At 41.4% G+C, this 25,775-nt stretch overlaps 2 protein-coding genes across 3 annotated transcripts in view; both read left to right on the forward strand.

Annotated features, from left to right (window-relative positions):
- The window catches only part of zgc:101569 (uncharacterized protein LOC449822 homolog), a 51,087-nt gene extending 28,151 nt beyond the window's left edge, over positions 1-22,936 (forward strand). The window contains exon 8 of the mRNA XM_040044468.1: positions 22,829-22,936. The gene's annotated coding sequence lies outside the window, so the exon portion shown is untranslated. The remainder of the gene's footprint in view (positions 1-22,828) is intronic.
- bmp6 (bone morphogenetic protein 6) overlaps positions 1-25,775 on the forward strand; it is a 49,474-nt gene that overhangs the window by 5,444 nt on the left and 18,255 nt on the right. For both annotated transcript variants that reach the window (XM_040044465.1, XM_040044464.1), the window contains one exon: positions 22,829-23,021. In XM_040044465.1, coding sequence (XP_039900399.1) covers positions 22,829-23,021 — 193 coding nt within the window. The remainder of the gene's footprint in view (positions 1-22,828; positions 23,022-25,775) is intronic.

Here is a 25,775-nt window from a genome sequence, read left to right on the forward strand (position 1 = left end):
AAGGTCCCATAATAATCCTGGAAAACCCCCACAGGGATTTTGAACCTTGTTTGACTTTTTCGAGTTCTAAATACCCTCTGATGCTTTGGAGGTGAGATGAAACCTGTCCTCGGAGCTACTTTTTCTTCTAAGGCTCAAGTTGCTCTTGTTTTCTCAGGATACAAAGCATCCAGATAAGATTCATTTACATTTAGTCACGGGCTGCTTCGTCAAGCAGATCACAAATCAGATTTTTGTGGTTAGATCTGGGAGCACAGAGGATTACGTGTGCGTCTCGGGGGAAGATTTTTCACCGGCTGGCTAAAGTGCAGTTGAAACCACGTTTTAATAATCTGCCCTTAATACTTCTTGTTTGTATCTACACTTACCTTTGACACATTTATGCTCACCGATCCATTCTATACAAGATGTAATTGCGAATAAGCAGGCTTAATAGTGCAGTCTGTTCATTCTAGTTGAAACAACAGCTCATCTAGAAAACCCACAATCAAAGATGAGAGGTGCCCATAACCTTGAAGGAGGGATGGGATTTAATCTTAAAATCTGAGTAATAAATTGTCCAACTTATATTTTTATCAGGGTTCAGATCGATTTTTTTATATGTAGTGTGGAGAGTGGCTATTTCGATGCACAGACTGCTCATCGGTGTAGCAGAACTTAGAAAAAAGTACACATCAGATCTTCATCTTGGAAAAAACACATGCAGCTTTTGGTAGACTGCATCTCTAACACTCTCTGGAGGAGGTCTGAAAACAAACAAACAAACATGACATCTTGATTTAATCTTGGTTGCATTTAAACTTGGCATTTTTCACGGTGTCCAGAAAGCGAAACTGCACATCTTTCCCTCGAAGCTCGAATGTAATGAAATTGTTTTATGCTTTCTCCCACCTGTCTGTCATCGCTTCTACCCTTATTTTCTCTTTTTCCCTGTCCTTTCAGTCTCTGCACACCTCATTGCATGGCTATACCTGAGCTGTCACTAAGCAAACAGCCAAGCGTTCACCTACCTCCCACACTTTAAAGGCAAACAAGGCAGAAAGCTTTAAGAAGTGGGTTTTGGGGAGATTAGCCGGGTTCAGACAGCCCTGGGCTTATTCTCAAATGAAGTGCCCTTATTAAATGCCTGTTTTCCTTGTCTTATGATGCCTGGCTGCGTTTCTCAGTGCCTAAGCCCAGGTAAGCCACTTCCTCTGCAGCAGTACGTGTCCCAGAGCTCCAGCATGATCAAATAATTAGCTGGCTTCGATCAAAGAGTCGATTGTTTAAGGCACGGACTGTGGAAAATTGGAAAATTTTCACTAAATTGTCTTGAAACACTTCCTGCAAAGCCAAAGGGACCAGAACAGAGGACCACCCATCACTTTTCTTCAACTTTGAGAACCCCGTAAACAGTATTAGCCAGAAGTTAAGCGAGGAATTCAAGATATGCTAGAGTGGAATAAAAGCTCTTTTCTGAAACATAAACTTGGCAGTGAAGGCCTTCCTTCAACGGTGAGAAAAATTACATAGTACAAACCTCTGTGTTTGTTTTCATCTGTTTACAGTATCAGATATTTCACTGCCACAACAAATTCACTTGAACTTGCGATGATGTTCAAGAATGGCCCAAGATATACAAATAATTCTGCTTATTGAGTTTCAGGGTTTCAGCGCGCTTCCTTTTTCTCATGTTTGGATTGAGTTGGTTGTTGAGCGCTCTGGCAAAACACACAGCTGCCTCAAGAAACAAACAGGGTTGATGGGGGAAACATGTCTGGTTAACGAGATTATGTCTTTTCCAGTCAGGCTTCATAAAAAAAAAGAAGGCTGTCATAAAAAGATGGAGTGTTACAGGACAACTCTGTTGAACGTCCTAGGAGAACATTTGTGCACATTACAGTGCTGATGAGTGCGTCTCCTGACTGTATTGTGCTCGGTAAGAGGATGTACACACACAATCTCACACACACTCATCCACCCCTCGATAATATCGCTCCCTCTCACGGCATGACTCTCAGGCTTGAAGAGATGGCAGCTGAGATTTGGGGCTCCCTTACACCTCTTCCCATGTTCCTCCTTTACCCTCTGCCTCCCATCCATTTTCATGTCTTCACTGGGCATTCCACTTCGGAGCAATAGAGGCGTGGGATGATGGAGTGTGACGAGATAAGGAGGTGAGGTGCAGCGCACTCCCTGCCGGTAACAATCTATCGAAATGAGCCGATAACCCCGGCGGAACATCTGATTGGGACTCGCTGCTCCCATTTATCACCTCTGCGTGCAGGCATGGAGGAATTTGTTCTGTTTGCTCTGCTGTGCTTAAAAGAAAGTGACGCCAAGCTCCGCTCGCATCTCTCACATCTGCGATTCCTCTCCACGTCTATCTGTCTTTGCTTGTCACTTTTTAACTGTTTCGTGGTATCTCATGGGGTTTGCGATGCGAGAAGAACGTTGTATTTAAAACCCCGGAGAAAAAACACAATCACTTTCATTGCCTCCTGCCTTTTTTTTTGTGCACATTTTTTAACTCCTGCGTCACTCTCCCGAGGGGGGCTTTAAAACTGTCAGGCTTTGTGTCATGTTTAAGTGTCTACAAGGAGGAGATCATTAACCAGGAATCAGGGTTTTGTGCTTGTGTAAGGCTGAGTTTGTATGTCTGAAGAGTGTGAACATGAAAGAGACGGACAAAGGAAAGAGGTGAAGATGCAAGAACACGTTTCACTTTGTTTTGATTTATGCATTTCTCCAATTTCCCCAAGTTTGTAGCTACAAATAAAATAAAATAAAAGTAGAAGGGGAAGAAATGGCATCCAAAGACAAAGACCACAGCTGCACCTTCAGCTCAAAAATAATGTAAAAACATTTAATTCTATCAAATTAGTCAATGTTCCCTCCTTAAATCAGGCCCTCACCAATATAGTTCACATCTACACTTGTGTGTAGTAAGAACTGGCTGGTTGGTTTTTTCCTGCTGAAATCTCAACTCAGCATGTCCTTTTGTGCCCAGTAATCTCCATCATTATCATAATGATGGCATCATTTACCCCGTCAGAGAGACTCATTCTTGGCTGACGGGAATGGTGTAAATGGTGACGGTAAACGTTCCTGGTGTCACATTCTTCTGTGACTCCACTGGGAAGCAAGGATGTATCTCCGGTCAATTAAAAAAAATGGGAACAAGGAAAGGAACAAAAAGAAGAAAGGGAGACCCACAGGCTGCTTGCAGGCTAGCACCATTATAAGGAGTGCGTAAATGCATTCATTATTGCTTATTTATTCCACAATAAATTGCTTTTCACTGATATTTTAAAAATGAGGACAAAAAAGATTTGTCAGTGCAAGTAAGATTTTAAGACACACTGGCATTATTTCCAGCCCAAACCAGTTTAGTCCAGTCAAAAATATGTGAAAAGTCACTGAATGGACTTTATTTGGACATTTGTGACATGCAAAAGAAGACTATAAATAAATCAAACAAAATAAATAACAATTATAATTATTTTCTTCTTTTATCTTGATGCTGATTTGTTCAGACATCTAAAGAAAAAATAGCATCAATCTTTGAGGCTACCTCTAGGTTTTGCTGTTGGCGTGTAGGAAGCTGTGGTTTCTTCATGATGGTTTTCCATTAACACCAGTCTCTTTAGATCTTGTTCTTACAATGGACACGTTAACAAGAAGTTTAGCACCTTTTTGGTGTTTTGCTGATGCTCTTGGTCTCTTGTTTTCTGTTTTTTTTATTTCAGAATAGAGTGCAGTACTTTAATGGACTTAAAGAGGACTGGTAAAGTCCTCCGTAATCGAAGAAGTCTTCCTACCAGCTTTTATGTGTTTCTATTTATAGCACGGAGCACCTATATCCCTGTTAAAAACATTAGAAAATAGGTTTATTTTCTTGTGTATGTGCATATGTTTGTGTGTGAACATTTAGAAACGTAAGATCTCTCAACAACGATGAGTGTGTCGGGGTGGAGTCCTTTCTTCAGGGTTAGGGTCAGGGGTCGCGACATGAATGTAGCAACGCAAGTCTTTACAAATACACAAATACAGACTCGCACTTTCACCGTGAGTGTCTGCTCTGGTAAACAGAGAGTATTTGAATGTACCCTTTAGACAACTTGGAACTCGAACTTCATCACACAAGATGTCTTCATCACACACTGCTGCCCGTCGCATGTTCCCAGGCTGGGTGTCTCTCTAAAGAGGACGTGCCTGAAACAACAACCACGAGTCCGCAGTGAGAAAAAGGCCCCATATGACCACCGGTGCTCTTGACCCTTCTGAGCAAGTAGCCTCCCCTTTCTGCAGCGCCGCTGCTGACAAATTTACGAGCCCTAGGCTGACCCACGGGCTGACTTTCTAAACACGATACTGACAGGAAAACAGTCAGAGACAGGAGAGATGAATTGGGGCGGGGAGGAAGAATAAGATGAGAAAAAAAAGAGTGCAAAGGAGGAAGGTAAGCAATAAGTGCTCTCGATATGCTGTGCACAACATTTTTGATTTAAATCTAAAATTTCTTAATCGAGGCATCTCTACAGAACGAGAATGACAACGGTGGGTCAGGTGAGGAAGAAGAAAAAAACAGCAAAGAAAGATGGGTTTAATCTTTTTCTACAATCAGTTACAAAAACATTTTAGAAAAGAAAAAAGTAAAATGATGTCTTTAAATCCTAAACGCTACAAATTTATAAGGCATTACATATGTGCCACCAAATCGATTAGGCCAGAGGTTTAAATCCTAAGTGAGGCCACTCATAGAAAAATGTATCCATTCCTCTTGCCACGAGGCAGTTTGGATTAAAGGATCTTATCACTAAGGATGTGCAAGGGAAACTCTGCCCAGTGCTTCCCCCTGTACTGACACTTTGCACATATCTGAGCCGCCAGTCTCCTGGAGACCTTATCTCAATGTTTAAATGTCCAGTATGAATCCTTTTGGAAGAGGAAGTCTCCCATTTGTTTTGTTTTTGTTTGCTTATTTGTTTTTTGTTTTTTTGCGAATAATATGCTCCAACCTCCCTTCATCCAGGTTACGTGACGTGTGTCCAGCCCATGTCTTTGATGACGCATTCCTCTCTCCCTGTTATCTGTATTTCACATCCAAATAAAAGAAAAACCAGCTGCATAGAGGCAGGACGTCTCAGCTTAGTGTTGTGCTACAGAGATATCTCTAGGAACATGAAGGATATGAACCTTTAGATAACTCCCGTAACTGCAGTAAATGTTGGATTCGTGCACCACTGTGAAATTATGAGATAATTTAAAGTGGCCAGTGGGAAGCTGGGGAAAGCGTTGACAGTCATTCAGATAGTCAGACTTTGTGACTCGCTGTCTTATTTCACATATTTTAAACACTGTAGCATATGTGGCGTTTCTGCTCCTGCCCGTACAAGTCGAGAGTGCAGAACTTTCCTCAGTCTGGACACTTTTATTAAAAATGGCACCATGTTTCCTCCAAACTTCAGACAATAGATATGAGTGAGGGCGACAGTTATACTACACAACTGCGCTGTATAATAATACTAATAATACTTTTTATTTGGGTTTTCAAAACACTCAAAACCACCTTAAGAATGAAGGCAAAAGCTTGTTAAAAAATGTAATAAATATTTAAGTAACTTTTTTTTTAAAAATGTTACTAACATGCAATTGATTTCCTGTTTGAAGCCATAAGCTTTCTCTCTGAAGTCCTGAAAACGCTGAAACATTAGAAGCAACTGTTCGGCACAATCTTTGCACACTGAGCAGTCAGTGACAGCGCGAGCTATTACACTGCACTGCACTTTAATCAGATTTCTGAGGCGTGTGGTTTCCTTTTGAGGTATTGCACTTCCACCCAGTGCTTTAATGATTCGTTTAGGCCACGAAACATCCTTCCATGTGGACTAATTTTGGGTGGTTTTCCACTCTCTGTGTGCGTGCACACCCTGCTAATGATTTTGCTTCTAAAATCATTTATTCCAACAGCGAGATGAAAACACGTGATTAGTATGTAATCTGTAATTAAAATGAAAAAAAGAGCATAATCGAGTATGCTAATTTCCTTCTTTGATCACTGCGGTGTTGATTATTCCTGTAACATTTCGCTCTCTTCAGTTTTCACTTATGTCTTTTTTTCTACAGCTGTTTGCGGTGACAGCATTGATCACTCTCGTGTTTGTAGCAGTGTGTTGCACATTTATCCATGTGTGTTAAAGGAAGTTCCCGGCGAGCTTCACTGAAATGATAAAAGACTGTTTCGATGTGAGTTTCTAAACGTTCTCTGCGAGCTCAGATAAAGTGGAGGTCATTCTGCAGCGCTCTGCTGACACTGTCGACAGACCTATTATTAGAAACCTTGATTATTTTTCTACCGATTTTCCTCAAGGCCCACCTGCTTTTTGAATATCCAGGTATCCTGTTACCGTCGCTGTTTTTGGAGCCATGCCTGTGTGTAAAACAAGCAGTAGGTCTTACATGTAAGTCGGCCCGGGGGGGAGTATTGAAGCCGGCCCAGACTGATTTATCAGTGGATCATGTGCTCTGCCTCTAAGCTGCTGAAATGCATTGTGGTCACCGTGGACCTTCCAATGGGAATCACACTGCGGTCCGACTGTCTTTATAACAGACAGAGTGGAGGGAAGAGAGTGAGAGAGGTGAGGAGGGAGCGACATAATGGAAGAGAAGATGTGTGGAGAGGAAGAAAAAAAAAGGGAGGTGTTCACGTGGGGAGTGAAAATAGAGTCCCAAACATCATCACGGGGCGAGCTGGCCTTCTACCTTGTGGCTGTGGAATGCAAAGCCACCGATATTTTGCCTTCTCCTTTGGAAACAGCTGTGTTTCCCTTTTTCAAAGATATTTTTTCCTTATTTATCGGATCCCTGAGGAGGGATCCATCTCTCAGCTCTGACACCGGCTTCCTCCTCTAAATCTGGGACCAGACACACACACACTTAAATGCACACACACTCACACGCATGCACACCTGCTGCCCAAAAGCAGATTTTAACGGCAGATCACTATAGCAGGCTTTTTTGCTGCCTGTGCTGCTGCACGTCTACAAAGGCACACACACATAAATATAGGCAGACACGTACGAGCAGGAACACACAGCAACCTGAAGATGACGACTGTGCAGACTACACACAGTCTATACACGCAGACCTCAGAAAGCCAATAAAAGGGGGGACTCTTGACAGCCGCCGTCCCTTATAGACACAATCTAAATAAAATGGGGCCTGGTAATAATTCAAAGCCACTGAAATGGTTTGTTTTGCTGAAAATGGGCCCATCAAAAACCGCAGGAGTTCGTCTCTGTTTATGGAATATTCACTTAACACCGAGTGGTGGCCAATTTAATAAAGCAGCAGAGGGAGCAATTTCTGAGAGGGTCTGTGGTCACAACCCAAGAGGAAGACCATAGGTAGCTATCATCATTCATATAAACCAAAGAGGAAGAGCCAAAACCAAAGAGGAGCCGAGCATCAAGGACAAAGAGCATTGCAGAAAAAAGGAACAAGATCAGAGGTTTCTTTCCTTCTTTTTCCCTTTTCTCTGTTTTTTTTTTTTTTTTTTTTTTAACGATCATGGCCTCCGTTTGCTTGGGGTCGCTGATTTTCCCAATAAATATTGACTTTAATGGTGTCTTTGAAAACTATTACTGGTCCACCTGTCGTTCTCTGTTTGGGGATCTCATTTTGCGACCAGGCAACAGCCAGAGACGTTTTTATTTTCAAAATTCGCTGATAGATTTGCAGCAGTCTCATATTTTTTCAGGACGCAGTCACGGACTTAAAAAAACGCCCTCTCTCCTGGCCAGTGAAATGTTTCCCCCTGTATCTAATGACAACCAAAGGATAGCCAGTCCTTAAAATCAGACCAGCTTTAAATGGAGCATCTTTTTGGGTGCCATGTACTGCAGGATAAATCATCCCAGTGCAGGATTGTTGCAATCTCAACCAGCGATGTTTGGTTGAGTTTGTTCTCATGTTTGTGTCGAAATGAAATGACTTTATTAATCCAAAATAAAGGGAGAAAATTCTTGTTTTTGAAAGGCCTGCCTTGCATGCATTGCGGCTTACTGTTATAAACCTCACGTTAAACGTGGTTGAACTGGTGGATGTCAAAGTTAAGGCGACTTCAGTTTGTGCGTCCTACTTCCAGCGAGGCATCCGGCTCCTCCAGCCACAGGACGTAACCTTGTGTGAAGACCGCTGATCACAGTTGAACTGAAGTGTAGGCCGCCATTAGCCTGACCAGAGGCTGTTGTGACAGCTGCTTTAGTATAGAATTACATTTTTTATTAACATCCTATAAAGTGGGGGGGAAATCGGCGGGGTTTATTTTCCAGCTCATTTCTGTCCTGATTTGATGGAATTTCCTTATAAATGTAAAAAAGATGTTACACTGTCTTTTGCTGACAGCTCATTGGCCTGAATTGGTGTCCAGTGAGAAGAACACTTGTTTTTACAGACTTTAGGGGAAACTGTAACTGGCCATTAATTTTGGCAATTGTTTGTAGCCATTTCAAGTATTCAAATTGACACCAATGCTGTTTCAAGATTATAGATGTGGTTGTAAGGGGTGAATGTGTGTGCATGAACTCCCAAGGCTTCTTTGTTACACACAAACACACACACGCACACACACACATATTTGTCTTGTAAATCCTGTGAGGTCCCTTTTCCTTAGCTTTAAAAACGTCATATTTTCAGTCCAAGTTTTCTTTATATGCAAGAGCTTTAGCAAATTGCAGTTTTCCCTGGAATTTGCAAGCAGTCTTTTTTTAAATGTGGCGTATCTGATTATCTCTAAGCAATGCTCGCAAACCTCGCCTTGTTCTCATAAATTCAATCATGATTCCAATCCGTAATGGTCAGCGTAAGCTGAAATAATATCCCGATTTTTAAAAAGTGATTCTTAAAGGTTTTGACTGCAAAACTGTGATGTGACACTTTCCAGATGTATAAATATGTGAGACTATAGCACTCTGTTCTCCATCCGCTCATCCAACTCAGGGTCCCATAGAGCAAGAAGGCGAGCACATAGAGACAGACAACCATTCACACCTATTATTAGAATCACCAATCAACCTAACCCCACTTATCAAGGATGCAGAGAGAATATGCAAACTCCACACAGAAAAGCCCCGGGCAGATGGTGGATTTGAACCCAGGACCTTCCTGCTGGCATGCAACAGTGCTAACCACCACTACACCATGTAGCAGTTTGTGTTATTATATGTTCTATTTGATTTTATGAACTGGGATTATTCAGAAACACGAGAGATTCACTGTTTAATGTCCTTTTGCCTGGTTGTTATTTGTCCACCACCACATACTTTTTTGCTAACTTGCTAACAAATGTGCTCATTCATGGTATTTGTAGTGTAGATGTAGTTGTAGTACTAAGTTCCAGTTGGTGTCAGGGTGACTTAAGCACGATTTAGCTGCATCAACATCTTGCTACACTGAGCAGATGGCAATAGAAGTACAAGCAGTTTAAGGTACACAACCCTTTTAGGTAGGGGATGTGTGTAATGTTTCATTCAGATAAGGCTGAAGAAGTGAGCTATGGTAAGTGAACAGGTTACCGTGCTTAAACTGCATTGGGTTTTGTTAAATTGGTGGTTGTATTTCAATAATTGCTTAGACAATATGAGATATTACGACCTGTATGTAATTAAGGAAGGAAACTTTAGTAAAGATATCAGACACAAAACAAAACAAAACGTATAACCTTTAACTCTGTGTGGGAGCTCACATGTCTGAAATAGAGTACTGTTAGTAAGCTGTTTGGTCCTGATCGGTCTGGTCTCAACTTTAGGGGGAATTTATTGTAAGAAATTTAGCTATAGTTTTGTGTCACTGCGACAGGCTGGTGACCTGTTCATGGTGTACTCCACTTCTTGAACTATGGGAGCTGGGATAAGCTCCAGGATTCCTGTGAACCTGAATTGGATAAGTGGAAGAGGATGGATGGATGGATGGATGGATGGATGGATGGACGGTTTTGTGTCTCTTGCGTAAACACTCCTTTGATTTGGAAATATCAATGGAAGTATTCTGCAGGTGTGTAATAAAGTAAGGAGAAAGACTTCTGGAAACAGCTGGAAGCAATAATTTTGTGAAACCTCTGATTACAATCATTAGTTCCCTTAATCTGCCACAGACCTTGTCTTTATATATTGTTTATTTGTGATGGATATGAAATTATGGAAGAAAATGAACAGGGGAAAAGAAAAGCATTTGGTGATTTTGGAGATGCTACCGTGCACCTCCAGAGACTACACCGACACAAACAATATGTTTTGAATCCGGTGATGTTGCATTGTTGATGGACTTTTTCAGACTTTGTCCTGTGTGCAGAAAAACATCTGGTTAGTATTTATTTTCCATAAAGAACTGGCTTTAAGACTTTCATCAGATTAGTCTGAGTTCAAATGAAAGCCAGTCTGTCATGCTGAGCTGTTAAAAGAGATCCGTAAATGTTAGAGTGACCAACCAAGTAAGACTTTTACAGAACAGTGCTTAGGGTGCACATTTATACATGAAACCAGCCGTGTTAACATGCCATCAGCATAACCTGTAAACTTCTGCTGCTTTATGCTCGGCTGCATTGCAGTCTGAGTTGCCTCATATTGGTTTTTCTAATTTGTCTTTTGGCTAACTATTACCTTCTTTTCCCTAATCTATATCACTTTACCTTGATAGTAGGCTATACTTTCCTTTAAATTAACATACATTAACTTGTAGAACCGTAAAGTGCTGTTGAAAAGAACTACAGAGAGAAACACAGATAATCACATAACCTTGTGGTTTTAATGAACCCTACATCCGTGCTAGTGGGTTCGCATCTTAATCCTGACAAATTGTGCTTGAAGGGATGGAAGAAAATCTCCTACTGACACACAGGTATGACATATCCAGCTCCTGGAGGACATCTGGAGTCTCCACAGAGAGCTGAGTTTTGAGACTGCTACCACTCAGCTGTCAGTACATTGATGGAAAATACTGATACTGCTCAGTCCAACGGCCATACCTCGGATATCTATCTGTTAGCAAAGCCCCAGCAGAAGAGCAATTACAGCAAATTATCCTTCTACCCTCAGGGTTAGGGACACACACACACCCACACACACATGCAAACCCACACGTATTTAAAAAATCTCAAAACGACAAAAGATAGATGTGTATCCAGTTTTCATTTTATCATCTTGTATGGAATGCAGCACAGTGGTGATGGAGCTTTGGGATAGTGGGAACAGAAATCAGATACTTGGTGGATAAGTGTGAGTTTGTGTGTGTATGTGTTTGTGCGTGTCCTGGGACGGTATGCCTGACATTACGTGTCATGGTTTTGGATGGGTCTTTAGAAAAACCCAAATGGTTTTTCAGGGATTATGTGGAAGATGATGGCTGTAGAAAAATGTGATTATATGGTTCAAATGGGGCCTTTGTTCCTGGGGATGTCTGTCCAGTGAGATCATTATGTACTGTAACCTGTGGGAGGTAATGGAAGGGGAGAAGGCTCGATATCAAGGCCACTGATGAATGTGCGCCTGTGTATATGCAATAGCTAGCTCTCTCTGGAAGTGCTGTATTATTTCTACAGTGTGTGCTTTGCCATTCTAAATCAGTGGATGTGTCCTATCATTGTTTAAGGCAGTTAGTGTTTTCACTTTTACCACCAACTAAGAACTAGTCTGTTAGTGACAAGTAGTGACTGTGCAGATCATATGCAATGTAAAATATGTCTGTATCTATTGTGATGTCACCCACTGGTTTGCAAAGTCCTTTGTTGAAGCATCAGGATGAGTATTTCCATCATCTCCATGTTTGATCTAACTGTGAAACGGCATATTCACTGGCTAACCTCTTGTCAGTCTCAAGGCTTTAGCTAATGACGCTATCCTGAAATGACCATAATTTACAAAAATATACTCAGGATTTTACTCAGTTCGACCCAAAATGAGTGACTGAGCCCACAAACTCATTGGAAAGTGTTTGCAGAGATCACGTCAGAGTGTTGTTTTCCCCTAGACTTCCATAGGACTGCACGTCTTTTTGCAACTGCAAGTATCGCCCCCTGGTGGCTATTAAAAAGACATGCATTTAAGGCACCTTTCAGACCTGGAAGCTTCATCTTTCGATTCCTATATGATCTAATAAAAAGTGCTTGAGGTGACTCGTGCTGTGATTTGGTACTATATAAATAAAATTACATTAAATCTGTCTTTTGTGCTGTGTATGGTGCAGACCAGAAATCAGGAATAGTTTAACTATAGCTGTACATAGACTGTATATTTAATATTTATTTCATCAAAAGACTTAACCACAGACTTCTTTTTCTGTTAAAATAGTCGCCCAAACAACAAACCATTTTATTTGTCAGATTATACATTAAAAATGATCCAAAAGGTACCGACACCACAAACACAATCGAGAAGTCCACTTTAGTGATTTAAATTAGCTGACAGTGAAGCCCACCTTTAGCCCTAACTTTTACTCTTTACCCACTAAAAGTCTACTAGGAGTAAGCCTCAAGCTTTTTTCTGAACTGAGCAGTTTCTGTGATATTTCAGGGCTGCTTATAGAACAAAAGGACTTGGTTTGCATTAGAAGTTTGTAAGGGGTGGCCTCTGTTTACCCTTGCCGCTACCATTAATATTCTAATGGTCATCAAATCACGTCTTTATTGATTTATAGTCAGGTGTCAAAACTCACTATTGAAGGTACAGGGGAGGTCGTCAGATATTGTCTTTAACAGGGAAAGAGTTCAACTTCAGATTCTTAAAGTTCAATTGAATTCAGTTGTATTTTTACAGAACCAAATCACAACAACAGTCGCCTCAAGGTGCTTTATATTCTGAGGCAGACCCTACAATAATATATACACAGAAAACTCAACAATCATATGAGCAAGCACTTTGGCGACAGTGGGAAGGAAAAACTCCCTTTAAACAGGAAGAAACCTCCAGCAGAGCCAGGCTCAGGGAGGGGCGGCAATCTGCTGCGACCGGTTGGGGAGAGAGAAGAAAGACAGGACAAAAGCCATGCTGTGGAAGAGAGACAGAGATTAATAACAAGTATGATTCAATGCAGAGAGGTCTGTTAACACATAGTGAGTGAGAAAGGTGACTAAACTCAGTCTTAAAGGCAGCCAAGACAATAGATAGTCAATAATTGTAAAGCTTTGATATGCTAAGTAGCACAATTCTCTTCTGAGTTCTGTTTGGTATTATTTTCTTCTAAGACTCACACCTGAAACATATCGTTACTTAAAAAATCCCTTAAGACGTGTAGATTCTTACTCAAACCTATTCTCAATAGTTTCATATGTGCCTGGGCCACTCCAGCACTAAATGCATGCCCTGGCTGTCTTCACCCATCTGTCAGCAACACTTAACAGTAATCAGTAAAGACTAATGTGTGAAAATCACTTTACTGATTTCTGTTGGACACACAGGGTAGAGCTGTTGGCTGCTGTTCTCAGTTTGTTAATGGGGCTTGACTGTCTGCAAATGGGCTGGACTCACTGCCTCATACCCTCGCTATGGATGAATGCTGCTGCCTGGCCCTGAATTCGCGCACTGTTGACTTCGGCCACTGCGTGGGTGGGTGGGTGGGGGGGGGATATCTGATATTACATGTTAGTGTTGTTACTGCGACACATTAATGCCGCTTCAAGGCTGTTGTTCCTGACCAGTGGTGTTTTTGTGATGTCATAGGACTGCTGTTTGGTGCAGACGACTGGAAAAATACTAAAGTGAGAAGTGCTCACAGCAGGGTCCAAGTGTTGGTGAGCCTGTGGTGAATGAACGGTCGAAACACAGGGCTTTTAAGAGTGGGCTTCTTGTCCCTTGTCAAACCAAAAGCAAATGTCGAGTTCTTATTTTCAGACTTTGTGGACTTATTGTTATTTTTTGAATTTTTATTATTTGTTTGGTTTCAACCACAGGTTTGGTCAGGTTTTTGGAAAAGGTCGAGGTTTGGGTTAAAATAGACCCTTTCACAGCTTTGACCATGTGTTAGAAAAGCCTTCTGGCAGAAAGCCCTAAAGGCAGTTTCGTCCAAGTGCGGTCTCTCTCCCAAAGTGGGAAAGCCATTGATGTCACAACAGCATAATTGGCCAGATTCAATTAAATTAAAAGACCTTTTATCATAATATTTTTAATGCATCCATGGATCTGTGTATATCTCAGTGCCTATGCACATATAATTATCTTGCCTGGATGTGTGTGAGCCATTTTTAAAGGTCTAGGTGTTGTGCTTACATGCATTGGATATAAACTGGCGCTCTTGCCAGTGGCCCTTGGCTGGTCCTGTGGCGCTCAGCGTGTCGGCTTTGATGCAGGGTCAGAGGGGAAGATCAGAACACAGGATGAGTCTCCAAAGACATATACACATGCCCTTGCTCAAAGCTGATGATGTCTCCCGGCGGACCCCTTCATCCATACCTCAACCCCCAAGAGCTGCGCTGCCAGCTGCCCGACTACAAAGAGCCAAACTACTCAGCAGAATGCAAAAACAGCTCCTGGTGGCAGCCAAGCATAATGGTAACACCTCAGGCCACTCATGCTGCTTCAGTGTGTGTAAATGTCCTGAAAGCTGCCAGTATTCTTCTGCTGTACCAAAGTCAACAGATGTCTCAATGTTTTATCTTTCCACACTGCACCGGTGCCAAAGGTTAAAGAGTTTGAGGCATAAAATCTGGCTTCAGCCTCTTCAAAAAGACTGGTGTTTACAGCATAAAGATTTCCACTTAATGAGATGTTTTCTTTCTGAATGAAATAGTGGCAATCGCCGAAGAGAAACGTTTCCCGAAAAAAGTCAATCTGACAGGCCAAAGCTTTAATTAGATGAGAGCTGGGAGAAATTAATGATAAATAGAAGGCATGGACATATCTGATGTGTCCTCAGAAACCATCAAGTCTGAGAGAAAAACCAGACAGATTATGGGCTGTAATTACATAAACACAGATGGATTCTTCTCATGCCTTGCACATCCAGATCATTTTTTATTGGTTTAGCCGTCCGGAGTCTTTAACAATGTTGACAGGTTCTTGGTGTGCAAAAATTTAAAGGGTCATTTTGAAGGGTGTTTGTGAAAATGTCCACACTTTTTAATCCTCCTTATTCACTCTATCTGTACTTCAGTCTCTATTTCACTCAGATACTTTGTAGCTAATAGAAAATAGTGGATTAAAAAGGCTTTTTTTTGTTTATTTTTACGAGGATTTACTCTAGTTTTGTCATGTTTTACACACCCTTCTGGATGTTTGTGCCCAGCTTAGTTTAACAAGGTTTAACAAGGGGGTTCTCTTCCATGAGAGGAAAAAGGCAAGCATCGTCTGGTACCTGAAACAGGACTATCAAATGACAGCATTGGTTATTTCCTGATGGGATGAAGACTCAAAGTAACTGGGTTGTTTGTTTTTTTTACACATGTGCATTATGGAACAGGCTTTTAATGAAAAGTTAAATATATAGATGGATGCAAGCAGTAGAAAAGAAACACTTAAAGGTCTGCTATAAGCAGCTGATGTTAGCTAAACTGGGAAATGAAGGAAAATTGGACGTGTTATTAGTCTGTGTAAGGCCCTGTGTGGCTGCTGCTCAGAAAAAAATTAAGCAGTCTTGCATGAATGGAGCTGTGACAGAAAACATCATAGGACTGAGGTAAAATCGCTCACACAAAGGGTCTCAAATATTTGAAACTGTGAGGATAAGAAATAAAAATGTTTAAATTGGCACAACGAACCAAATTTCTCTGCCTGTCATCAACATGGTAAAATCTCAGTGAGAGCCTTAATAAAAGATCCCTAAAGACTAGATTATCTGGGTCACAGGTGCTCTGCTCTCAGTAATATTGTAGGACGGGTTATAGCATGCAAGGCTACAACATGGAAAAACTGACGATGCAGTTTTGATTCAGGATGTCTTCCTTAAATATTGTGAATAAGAACTCCTTACGTGCTCGATAACTTTGAGGATAATAGCAGAGTAGAGAGAGAAGGTGGTGGCTGTCTTGCTCGGTGGTTGGAGGACGTGTAGAAGGATGTTGGAGGGATGTGATAGAGGCGGCCGTCAACCAGCTGTCCTTCAGAGGGATTTGCTACGTGGCATTTAGAGTGTGACCGCTGACCACAAACTGGACAGTCCCTATTTTTGTTTCCTTATGTTGAAGAACAGTGCAGTTCTTCAGTCAGTGTTTATACTGTAAATTAGGCATGTATCGTTATCGCAGACAAATATCGGTTTTGCATCTGCCGATATTGATCCTTTTTGACCGATATCGGCATATAAGATGGTAATTACCCGTCGATGCTGGCTGATATTTATCTGATGTGTCGCATCCATTTTGCCCGAGGTAAATGTTCAAAAAATTAGCTGAAGGGCTAAAAAACAGATCCGTGGTTTAACAGTTGGTGCGTCCATGGTATGAGTCCCATTTCTTTTAGTTCTTAGTTTGCCGTCGTCCCTCTGCTCATGCAGTAGATTTCCTTCTCCTTGTTTATACTTTCTTCTCCTGCTGCTCTCCCTCACGCCTTCCAGTGTGGTGTAACTCCGCAAACGATCACTTTCTTGGCGGATGAATCTTTTTGGTTTTTTTAAAATCTTTGTGATCATCAGTCATTGTCAGATTCAGATTTTCTCGTCATTTATTCGCCTGTTTGTCCACTCGTGCACCCCGGCTGTCTCCCTGCACGATCAGCATCTGGCTCAAACTTTCTCTTGCTAGAATTTCTTTCGACACCTTTTCCTCTTTTTCCTCCTTTGCTTCTTAAAGGGATGCACGCCTTGGTTTATAAAAAGTCGGTCTGTCGGGATAAGGAGTCAGTCTCGCATGAACGGCCGACTTCTTTGGTCTGTTTTTTCAAGGGATGAACTTTTGCTTTCCAAATTTGACTTGGAAGCCTGATTCAACAGCTGTTAATCTGAGTTTTTATGCAATTTGGAGCAAAATTATGTAATGAAAGGTATCTTATGTAAGAAAGCATTTCTGATGTAACTTGATTTATTAGCCATTTCAGACAAGTCATAGTCACAAAGCCATTACATAACAATTTATTAGATATATGCTAATAATAGTTTTCAAGTGTAGACTGTGTTTGTGGACCACACGGCTGCGTGTGGAAGTAAGAGATCCCCAGAATCGTGAAGTTGTGGTGCTGTGTGTGTTTATGTGTGTGGGTTGCTGTAATACATACAGCAGTAGGAGCTGGAGAGCAGCGCCAGATGTTGCGCAGGTGGAAATGAGAGAACAGCTCCCGCCAGAGTGTCCAAGTGAATCTGCAAATCGTCCAACTCACTCTCCTTCTGTCACTGTCTCTCTCGCTTCTTTTCTCATATCACCTCGGACCGTCTCTTTCCTCTTCCCTGTCTTATCTTTGTCCCTTTGGTCTCTACGTATTCCTCTCTCCTACAGCCGAGTCTATCTTTCCCCATCCTCACATAATCTTATCGACGTCTCTCTCCATGTCATCGTGTCATTTTAGATCACTTTTTTTTGTTCACCGTATCCAATTTAATTTGTTGTTCACAAACGTTTCTTCCTTAAAATAACCCTAAATCCACTCGCCTCTCTTTTATAGCCTCTTCCTGTTTCTTTTCCTTGTTTTCTCAGTTTCTCTGCCTTCTTTCGTTTCCTCTCAAACATTAATTGTTTCAGTCTTTTTCTGCCTAGCAGTCATCATTTGTTCCTCTCTTCTCCCCTTGCTCACTCTTACTGCTCTTTTTGCCCTTCTTGTAACAGATGAATTCCCTGCAGTGTTTTGGTGAATCATCGGCGAAATTCCCCGGGATTGTCAGGCTTTCTGGTTAGCCTTAATTTCCTCTGTGCAAGAATGAAAGAGAAACTTTGTCACTTTATGTTTGTGTTGATTTTCTCAAGAACTGGTGATAAGCGATGGAATGAAAACACAGCGAGGTCACACACCCATGCCTCACTATGAATATTGTAATTATAACTCTTTTCCCATCTTTAGAACCGCTTCGAATAAATTCCTCTGTGAATCACCCAAATCCAAATCCTTTTTCCTTTCTTTGTGTTCCTGTCTCAAAGCCTCATCATGGTGGATTAGCGCAAAGGTTATGCTGCTTGTGTGAAGGCTTCCCTTTGATTTTAGATGCGAAAGCTCAGTGGATTTCAATCGAATTTCAAGCTGAGAAGGTGGAGAAGCAGCTGGAATGCTACTTAGCTGCTAACACTGTGGCTCCCAGGCTGCTTTGCAAAGGGCTGTGCTGAGACGTGAGGCTGAGTCTGTCTCCATATTTCATGCCTTTAATTGCTTGTCTTCATAAAGACGCTGTTTAAAGCGAGTCCCCTCTCTGAAATTAGCAATGTGATTGATTTGAGCAGGCTCATCATGAGGCTGAGCGAGCTGAGGAGCGCCTCGAGATTCTGTTTGGAAGTGATGAAAATAAATGTGAAAACTGTGAATTTCATCAGAGCCTTCTGAAAATGGTGCATAAGGGTTTTTTCCACCTTAGCAAAAACTGTTTTTTTCTTTGCCTGGAATGATCGAGACTTCTCCTGTGTGATCGTAGTAAATTTTGTTGGGAGTTTCCAGGAAACACAAAGAAGTTTACAGTTGAACTCCAGGAAACTGCCATAGACTGTATGTAAAAGATGGAAGTAGCCATCTGAAAGGTAGCTGTGCTGGATTCCAAATGAAGGTGATTTTTTTATAAGTAAGGTTATGAGAAAATGACTCTACTGCTAACTTCATTTATTACCTCAGTCAAACACCTGGAGAGTGCGAGCTCTGTGTGGATCTGTGGAGAATTATGTTCATTTTCTAAGAGATTGTCCCAGTTAGCTTGTGATTGACAGTTAGCTGAGATAGAAGAATGTAGTTTCCAGTCAGGTTCAACACATCTTTACAAAACACCACGATGGCTGGAATAGCTGGAATTCCAAAGGCCTATGTCCATCTATTCTATACAGTCTATGGCTAACAGTCTTAGTGCTTCCCTAAAGCTGCTTGTTGGAGCACCATGGCTATGCTGATGAAATGATTTTGTGTCTCTGTGTGTGAAAGAAGGCAGCAGCCTGGTGGAAAAACTGTTAAGCGCAAATAAAGATCTGGGAAATTTCTCACAACTGCCCATAGTTAGCAGCAAACCTGCGTTAACATGGGCACAATAATTTAAATGCCAGCTGATTTAACCAGTAGCCTTAAGCTGTCTTTTTACATGTTATAAATAAATACCAAATATGCAAATGTAGGTTCACTTTTATGATCACACCTTTAAGGGCTCAGCCGTCCATGAGATAATTTGGCTTTGAGCGCAGTTAGACTAGGGCTGTCTTCCACATGCTTTTAATCCTTTGTTTGAGCTCCTGCTGTTTTATTTTATACATTTACCATTTATTTCAGGAAATATAATAAACAGTCACCACATTAAACTCCTCCTGACCTTCTCACCAACCTACAGTCTATCAGAGAGCTTTCAAGCAAAAAACAGTTAAACGGGGAATATCACATTTCAAGCGATTTGTATTCAAGCTCAGGGGTGTTGAAGCGAGCGTTGTAAAGTCATTTAGGGTGCATGACCTCTGTTTAAGGCGTCCACACACAGACACAAACGCTTTTCTGATCTATCCACCCTTGAACACAAGAGCAGACCTGTTATCACACATAACACGTGTGTGTGTGTGTGTGGGCAGCTTCTGGAATAAGATGATGAAATGGTCACTGTCACATCTGATAAAAGTCGCAGTGACGCTGATGTGAATAACAGCTTGTTCTCCATAGGTGGTTTCCTTTGCTCCAGTGGAAAGTGTTTGAAGTACAGATCGGCAGACCTCGCACAGACGTAAACTGAGATGCTTCGTTTTATTATAATCTTTTGATTTAAGTCACATCAGCTTGCTTTTTTTTTTTTTTTTTGTGAAGCCAGAAAGATACGTCTTCCTTCGTGGCCCTCCTTTTGCTCACTCAAATTCAAAATTCATGTAAAAGTTGAAAATGTCCAGAGATGAGGGGAGCTTTGACCTTGCAGGGTGTAGGTACAAGGTGGAGCTGGCACTTCTGGGAGAGTCTGATTAGTTCCAGTGTTCTCACATCAACACAGTTTCTCTTCTGCTATGACTCGAGGAAAATGTGTCATCGGTCCATTTCTGGGTGGATCCCCACATCATAAAAATTACCAGAAGGTTTTAACAAGTCTGGCTCAGGTACAAAACTGTAACTTTCTTACCTAAGATTTGGACTGTAAAAGTATGCAAAATTAATCTTTGACTCTGTTTAAATAAAATATGACTGACTGATTCATGCTGTGACCAGTGACCACATATTTCAATAAGGGAGGCATACTTTGTCCTTTAGTCCCTCCCATGTCATCTTTGGTCGGTTATCCTGCTGTCACTGTGTAGTTTGGCATATTAACTCGGTAGCTGGTGATCATAAAGAAATATTTAGATCCACGTCTTCAAGGACGCTAAGACCAAACAAAATAAATCAGAATCAGGTTTATGAGGAAGTCCTTGGAAAATGTTGTCCTCTGTAACAGCGGTCCCCCAACCCCCGGGCTACGGACCGGTACCGGTCCACAAGAGTTGAGGCTCGGGTGTGAAATTTATGGTTTTCAGGGGTTTTTTTTGTTTCTGAGACAAATGACATCCACATATGAGGACATTGGTTTTAAATTTTGATAGAACAGCGGCAATATAATGTCCTCGTAAGTGGATATCAGGCCCTAGTAGAGAAAAATTAAGTATTTTGGTCTAGAAAACCCAAAATGTGATGTCCACATACGTGGACTCCAGGTCCTAGGAAGTAAAAGGTCGGTCCGTGAAAATATTGTCAAACATAAACCGGTCTGTGGTGCAAAAAAGGTTGGGGACTGCTGGTCTATAAGGAGTCCCTGAAGCCAAAACTTGGGAAAAGCCCTGGTTTAAAGGGCAAACGTTTGATCAGATTAAATTAAAGTCTTTGGGAAACATGTTTCTATGTTATAATTAATAAAATGAACTTTTATTCAGCACTCCTATAAATATTTATGCCTTAAATGCTGACTTTAAGTAATTTTCCATGTTATTTTATTGAATTTTAAAATGTTACATTGAATGTAATCTAGTCAAATGTAATTTACTTAATTGTTAAATACTTAGTTTATACCAAGTGTATTATCCTTTACCTTTGATTTGATATATTTCAGTAACATTTCCTCATAGAGGTGTTAGTCAGTGTGTGCTGACTTCTGTGTTGCTCCTTTGGTGTTCCCCCTGTTTTGTACAGTCTCAATAACTAAGTTTAATAAGTTAAACTTTGGTACTTTAGCTTTGGTATGATCCAGTTAAAAAGGCAGTTTTCACAGGATTCGATGCAGTCCTGCTTCCACAGGAATTAAAAGAGTAAGTAGCAGCCAGGTGCTGCGAATCGATGCACTCAAATGCATTAACTGATCATCAACTGTGAGAACCTCCATAAAAGCTTTTGCGGTTTTTGCAGTTTGCTGGTTTGGAGCGTCAGGTTTGTGTTTGTAAACTTCTGATTTGTCTGAACAATGAACAAATCATTCGTCCTTCCAAAGAGTCCTTCAGGCAGGCGGTGACAAAAGTGCACATCCTGAAATTTTGCAGGAATGAAGCTATTTACATCACACGCCCACACCCAACTGAATACAGCCATTGCTCAGCAAAAAGCCATAATTACTCTTTTTATCTCCCCTCTCATCCTCATTGTCATGTTTATAAATTTTCTGCCTTCAGCTGCACATAAATGTATAAATGAGAGCATAAAGGCTCATTGCAGCCCCCTCCATGTTTACTGTATTCCAACAGCGGGTTAGATGTGGTGGCTGTGTTTCTCTGGAGGCGTTTGCTGCACATGTGGGTCAGTTTGGGAGTGAGACCAGTTCAAACTGGAGCGTGAGACTGGCCACGGATCAAGGCAGAGGATGGATCTAAGTCGTGTGAAAACGTGGCCTGTGTTCGATCTCACAGTGGGTGAAAAACTGAGGTGGTAGTATACGTCTGACTGTGGTACCAAGTTGGTCTGCGCTCAGTCGGTGGGGGTGAAAAGTCTGCTGAACCTCGCTGCACTGAGCGGTAACTGCAGACGATGAGAGAGCGTGTGTGTGAGCATGCCTGTGGGGTGTACGAGAGTCTATTTAAAGTGTGATGGGGTAAGAATAGCGCGTTGATGAGTATAACATCTACTGTTAGTGTTGGCCTGGGTATTTCTATACACAGCCTTCTAATTGTCCTCTTTATTCCTGTCCCCATCTTACTCCCCGTGTCTGTCGACTCTCCGGGTCCTTCGCTGTGGGAGAGAAACCTCCAGCAGAGACGGAAACGATTCCCCGGAGAGCACATTATCATTATGGTGCATATTGCACTTAAAACATAGGAGGGAGAGAATTTTGTTGGTTTTCGTCATTTCACGCTGTCAGAAGTGGTCGCAGAGTGACTCTAAGTTTGCTGCTTTTGGCCTTTTGCTGTGAACTGATGATAACAGGGATTTATTTATAGCAAGTGGAAGCCAAGAAACCTATTAGAGTTTATGTATAAATCACATGTTTGACATACTTTAAAGGCGTGTCTGAAAAGGATATCCGCTCATCATTCACTACTGCATATTTACGATGAAACCCTGTTTGCGGATCTATAATTTGATCCTATTTGTGGAAAATGGATCATGAGCTTGAATCAAGCTGCTGGAAAGAGAGCATATGGGCCAAAAGACATGATTACCATTTGATCCGTAGAAGCACAAATCAACCTGCCATTTTTTCTGATGAACATTAGCTTCATTTAGCTTTACGTTAATAGCTTTTTTCCTCACCCTGGTTTATATCTCGCCTTGTGTGAGCTATGGTCCTAAAAGCATGCGTATGTGTTTCTAACCCACAGTGGAGTACGACAGGGAGCTCTCACCGCACAGGCGTCACCACAAGGAGTTCAAGTTCAACCTCTCGCAGATCCCAGAGGGCGAGGCCATCACCGCCGCCGAGTTTCGCCTCTACAAGGAGTGCGTGAGTCGTGCTTTCCGCAACGACACCTTCCTGCTGAAAGTCTACCAGGTGGTCAAGGAGCACCCTGACAGGTAGCATATAAACTTTTACAGAGTTTCCAACGTCTATGCTGAAGTCCGATTCACTGTTAGATTTTCTCTTGATTGTCTCATCTGTGTTTGTGCAAAACTATAAAAGTATTTTTATACTAACTTGGGGAAAAACAAAAAGAAGTAATAAGTTAATAGTCTCAGAATTGTGTATACCACACTATATCTTAAATATGGGAGTTTTGGTTTTCTTGCATACTCTTTTATTCACATTTCTTAAAATGTACTTGAATAAATAATAATCATTTACTGGTTTTCAGTTGTATGAATTTTTTTTATCCGTGCTATATGTGCACGATCTTGGCTCGAGCACTTTACATCCGTCTCACTTACAGTGAGATCACAGCAGAGCAGATATCTGTAACTTATGTGTGGGTTTGATTTGGGGGTCATAAAATTACTCACCTCCACCTCTCTGGCTGAAGCTGAGAATATTTGATTATTACCAAAGCTGTGGAGCACAAATAGTAGTTGAATTTATGAAAAATACCGAAGATAACACAGTGTGACAGACATAAAATAGTGTTTTTGCACAAACAAGGTCATTTCCAAAGAGCCATTAGCTAAAAACTTGGCATATCTCAGCATGGTGTGCAGTGTGTCCTTAGAAACATTTGCGGAAATCTACAGCAGATGAACAGTATCTGAACCTCATGTCCTTGAGAAACGGGGGAAAAAATCCAGAAAAGACATGAGACAGGATCTGAAGCCTTATCAGAAATAGTCTCAGTTGTTAAGAAGCCATTCTTAAGGAAGGGAAACAGAAAGAAAATGGTTTTGTATGCCAAAGTATGCAAGAACTGGACTGAAAATCAGTGACAACACGTCTGATGGAGTGAAGAAGCCAAATTATCAGTATGTGAGGAAGCCCAGGAGAGAGGTACAAAAGTGAGTGTCTACAACCGTCTGAAAAACAGGGTGGAGGCTGTGTCATGGTTTGGAGCTGCAACTTAGCCAGTGGTGTTGGAGATCTTGTCAAAGTTGATGTAATTACGAACGCAGAAAAATACCATCAGACTTTAATCCACCACGCAATGCTATTGGAAAGCATCTGACATCTCGGCAGAGAACAGAACAAAAGTCAGCCAACATCCAAAGAAGAGTTTGAATGTCCTTGAAGATGCCTGGAGAACCATTCCTGAAGACTACTTAAAGCAATGACGAGGAAGCTGCCTTGGAGAATTCAGGCTGTTGAAGAATAAAGAAGTTCATACCAAATTCTGACTTTCAAGATCGAATTGTACAAACTCTGTTGTTGTACAAGCTAACTGGATACTGTATTTCCATGTTTGTTTGCATGTTTCACTAACTCGATGCGCAGCAAAATATTAAGAAATGAGGTTCAGCTCAAGGCTTTTGTGCAACAATGTATTGGGACTGAGCTACTAAACTTTCCTTTAATTATTTGGGTTTCAGCAGCTCTTAGCTGTGAAACACGTGCACGTCGATGGCCCTGCAGGTAGGTTCCTGTAGGCTCCAAAAGCATTCACATTCACATTTTCTGGATATCGAGGTGTAAAAACGTCTTTCCTTCTCGCCGTGCGTTGCACATACTTTTGGCAGCTGCTGTGTTTATCATGTAAAATCAAGCATTACAGAAATAGCACAACTTCAAAATCCTCACCAGAAAAAGCACGGTTAATGCATGCTAAACATTTACTGTACATTAAGACTGCAGGGCTAGATAAACAGAGTTTCTGAATGACATTTGTGTTTTATCAAGCCCGCCCACCGTCTACCAGCACAAACATGGAGAGAATGTCTGATATCTGTTTTTAGCCTTACATAGCTCGATATATTTAGTCTATCAGTGAATACACGCCGAAGGAACTCTCTCCTTAAAAAGCCATTGATGAATGACAAACTGTTACACTTGATTAATTCTTTTGTGTTAAATAAAACCAATTCAGTCTGTCAGAGGATTCACACACAGTACATTTATTTTCTCCTTTGTCCCTACAGCGGCTGGTTTGTGCTCTCGCTTTCTCTTCTTGTTATCAGATGGAGAAAATAAACTGCATGTATAATAACGCCTTGTAACTGCAGTTTTACATTATTCGATCTCTTCAGTGCAGATATCATCTGAGGTATTGTCACGTACATGAGAAAAAACATTACTGTTTTTTCCCCGTTTTGCAAAACCGTCCCTTCATAATCAGCGGGAAGCCCGTTAACTTTCTCGTGCTCCTCCTTCCCATAAAACCTGACTCGTGCTCTGACTCCGAGCTGTAATGATAGAGCGCTTAATTAGCCTGACACCCGGCTGAGGAATGCGACAGATTACAATGCAAAAAAAAAAAAAAAGGTGGCCGGCCTGACTTTGTGTTGAGTAAAGACAAAGACTGTCCTGTACCCGCTCAGGAGAGTTAGTCCTTACAATCTCTGTTTTTTCCTCCAGATGTCTGACTCGTGTATTGTTTTTAAGGTCTTACAAATATGCCATTGCACCAGTTTCAAAGACGAAAGCATGTGAAATAACCAGGCCAGCTGCGAGTCACACTTTCCTACCTTGGATAACAATTTTAACAAGTCACTGACAAGACTCATAAAGGGGATTTATGGTACAAAGAAACACGACTTTGACTCTTGACCTTATTATTCCAGTTCATTTAAAGCAGCCAGTCAATAACACATTCGTACAGTAGACGATCACCCTGCAGGTGTCTCTCTCACCGACTCCCTGCTGTTCTCTGTCACGCGAGCGTTACGTGACAATGATGCAGAAACACAAGTGCA

The sequence above is a fragment of the Simochromis diagramma genome, unplaced genomic scaffold (genome assembly GCF_900408965.1).
Source record: "Simochromis diagramma unplaced genomic scaffold, fSimDia1.1 OVJJ01000602.1, whole genome shotgun sequence".
Classification (NCBI taxonomy): Eukaryota; Metazoa; Chordata; class Actinopteri; order Cichliformes; family Cichlidae; genus Simochromis; species Simochromis diagramma.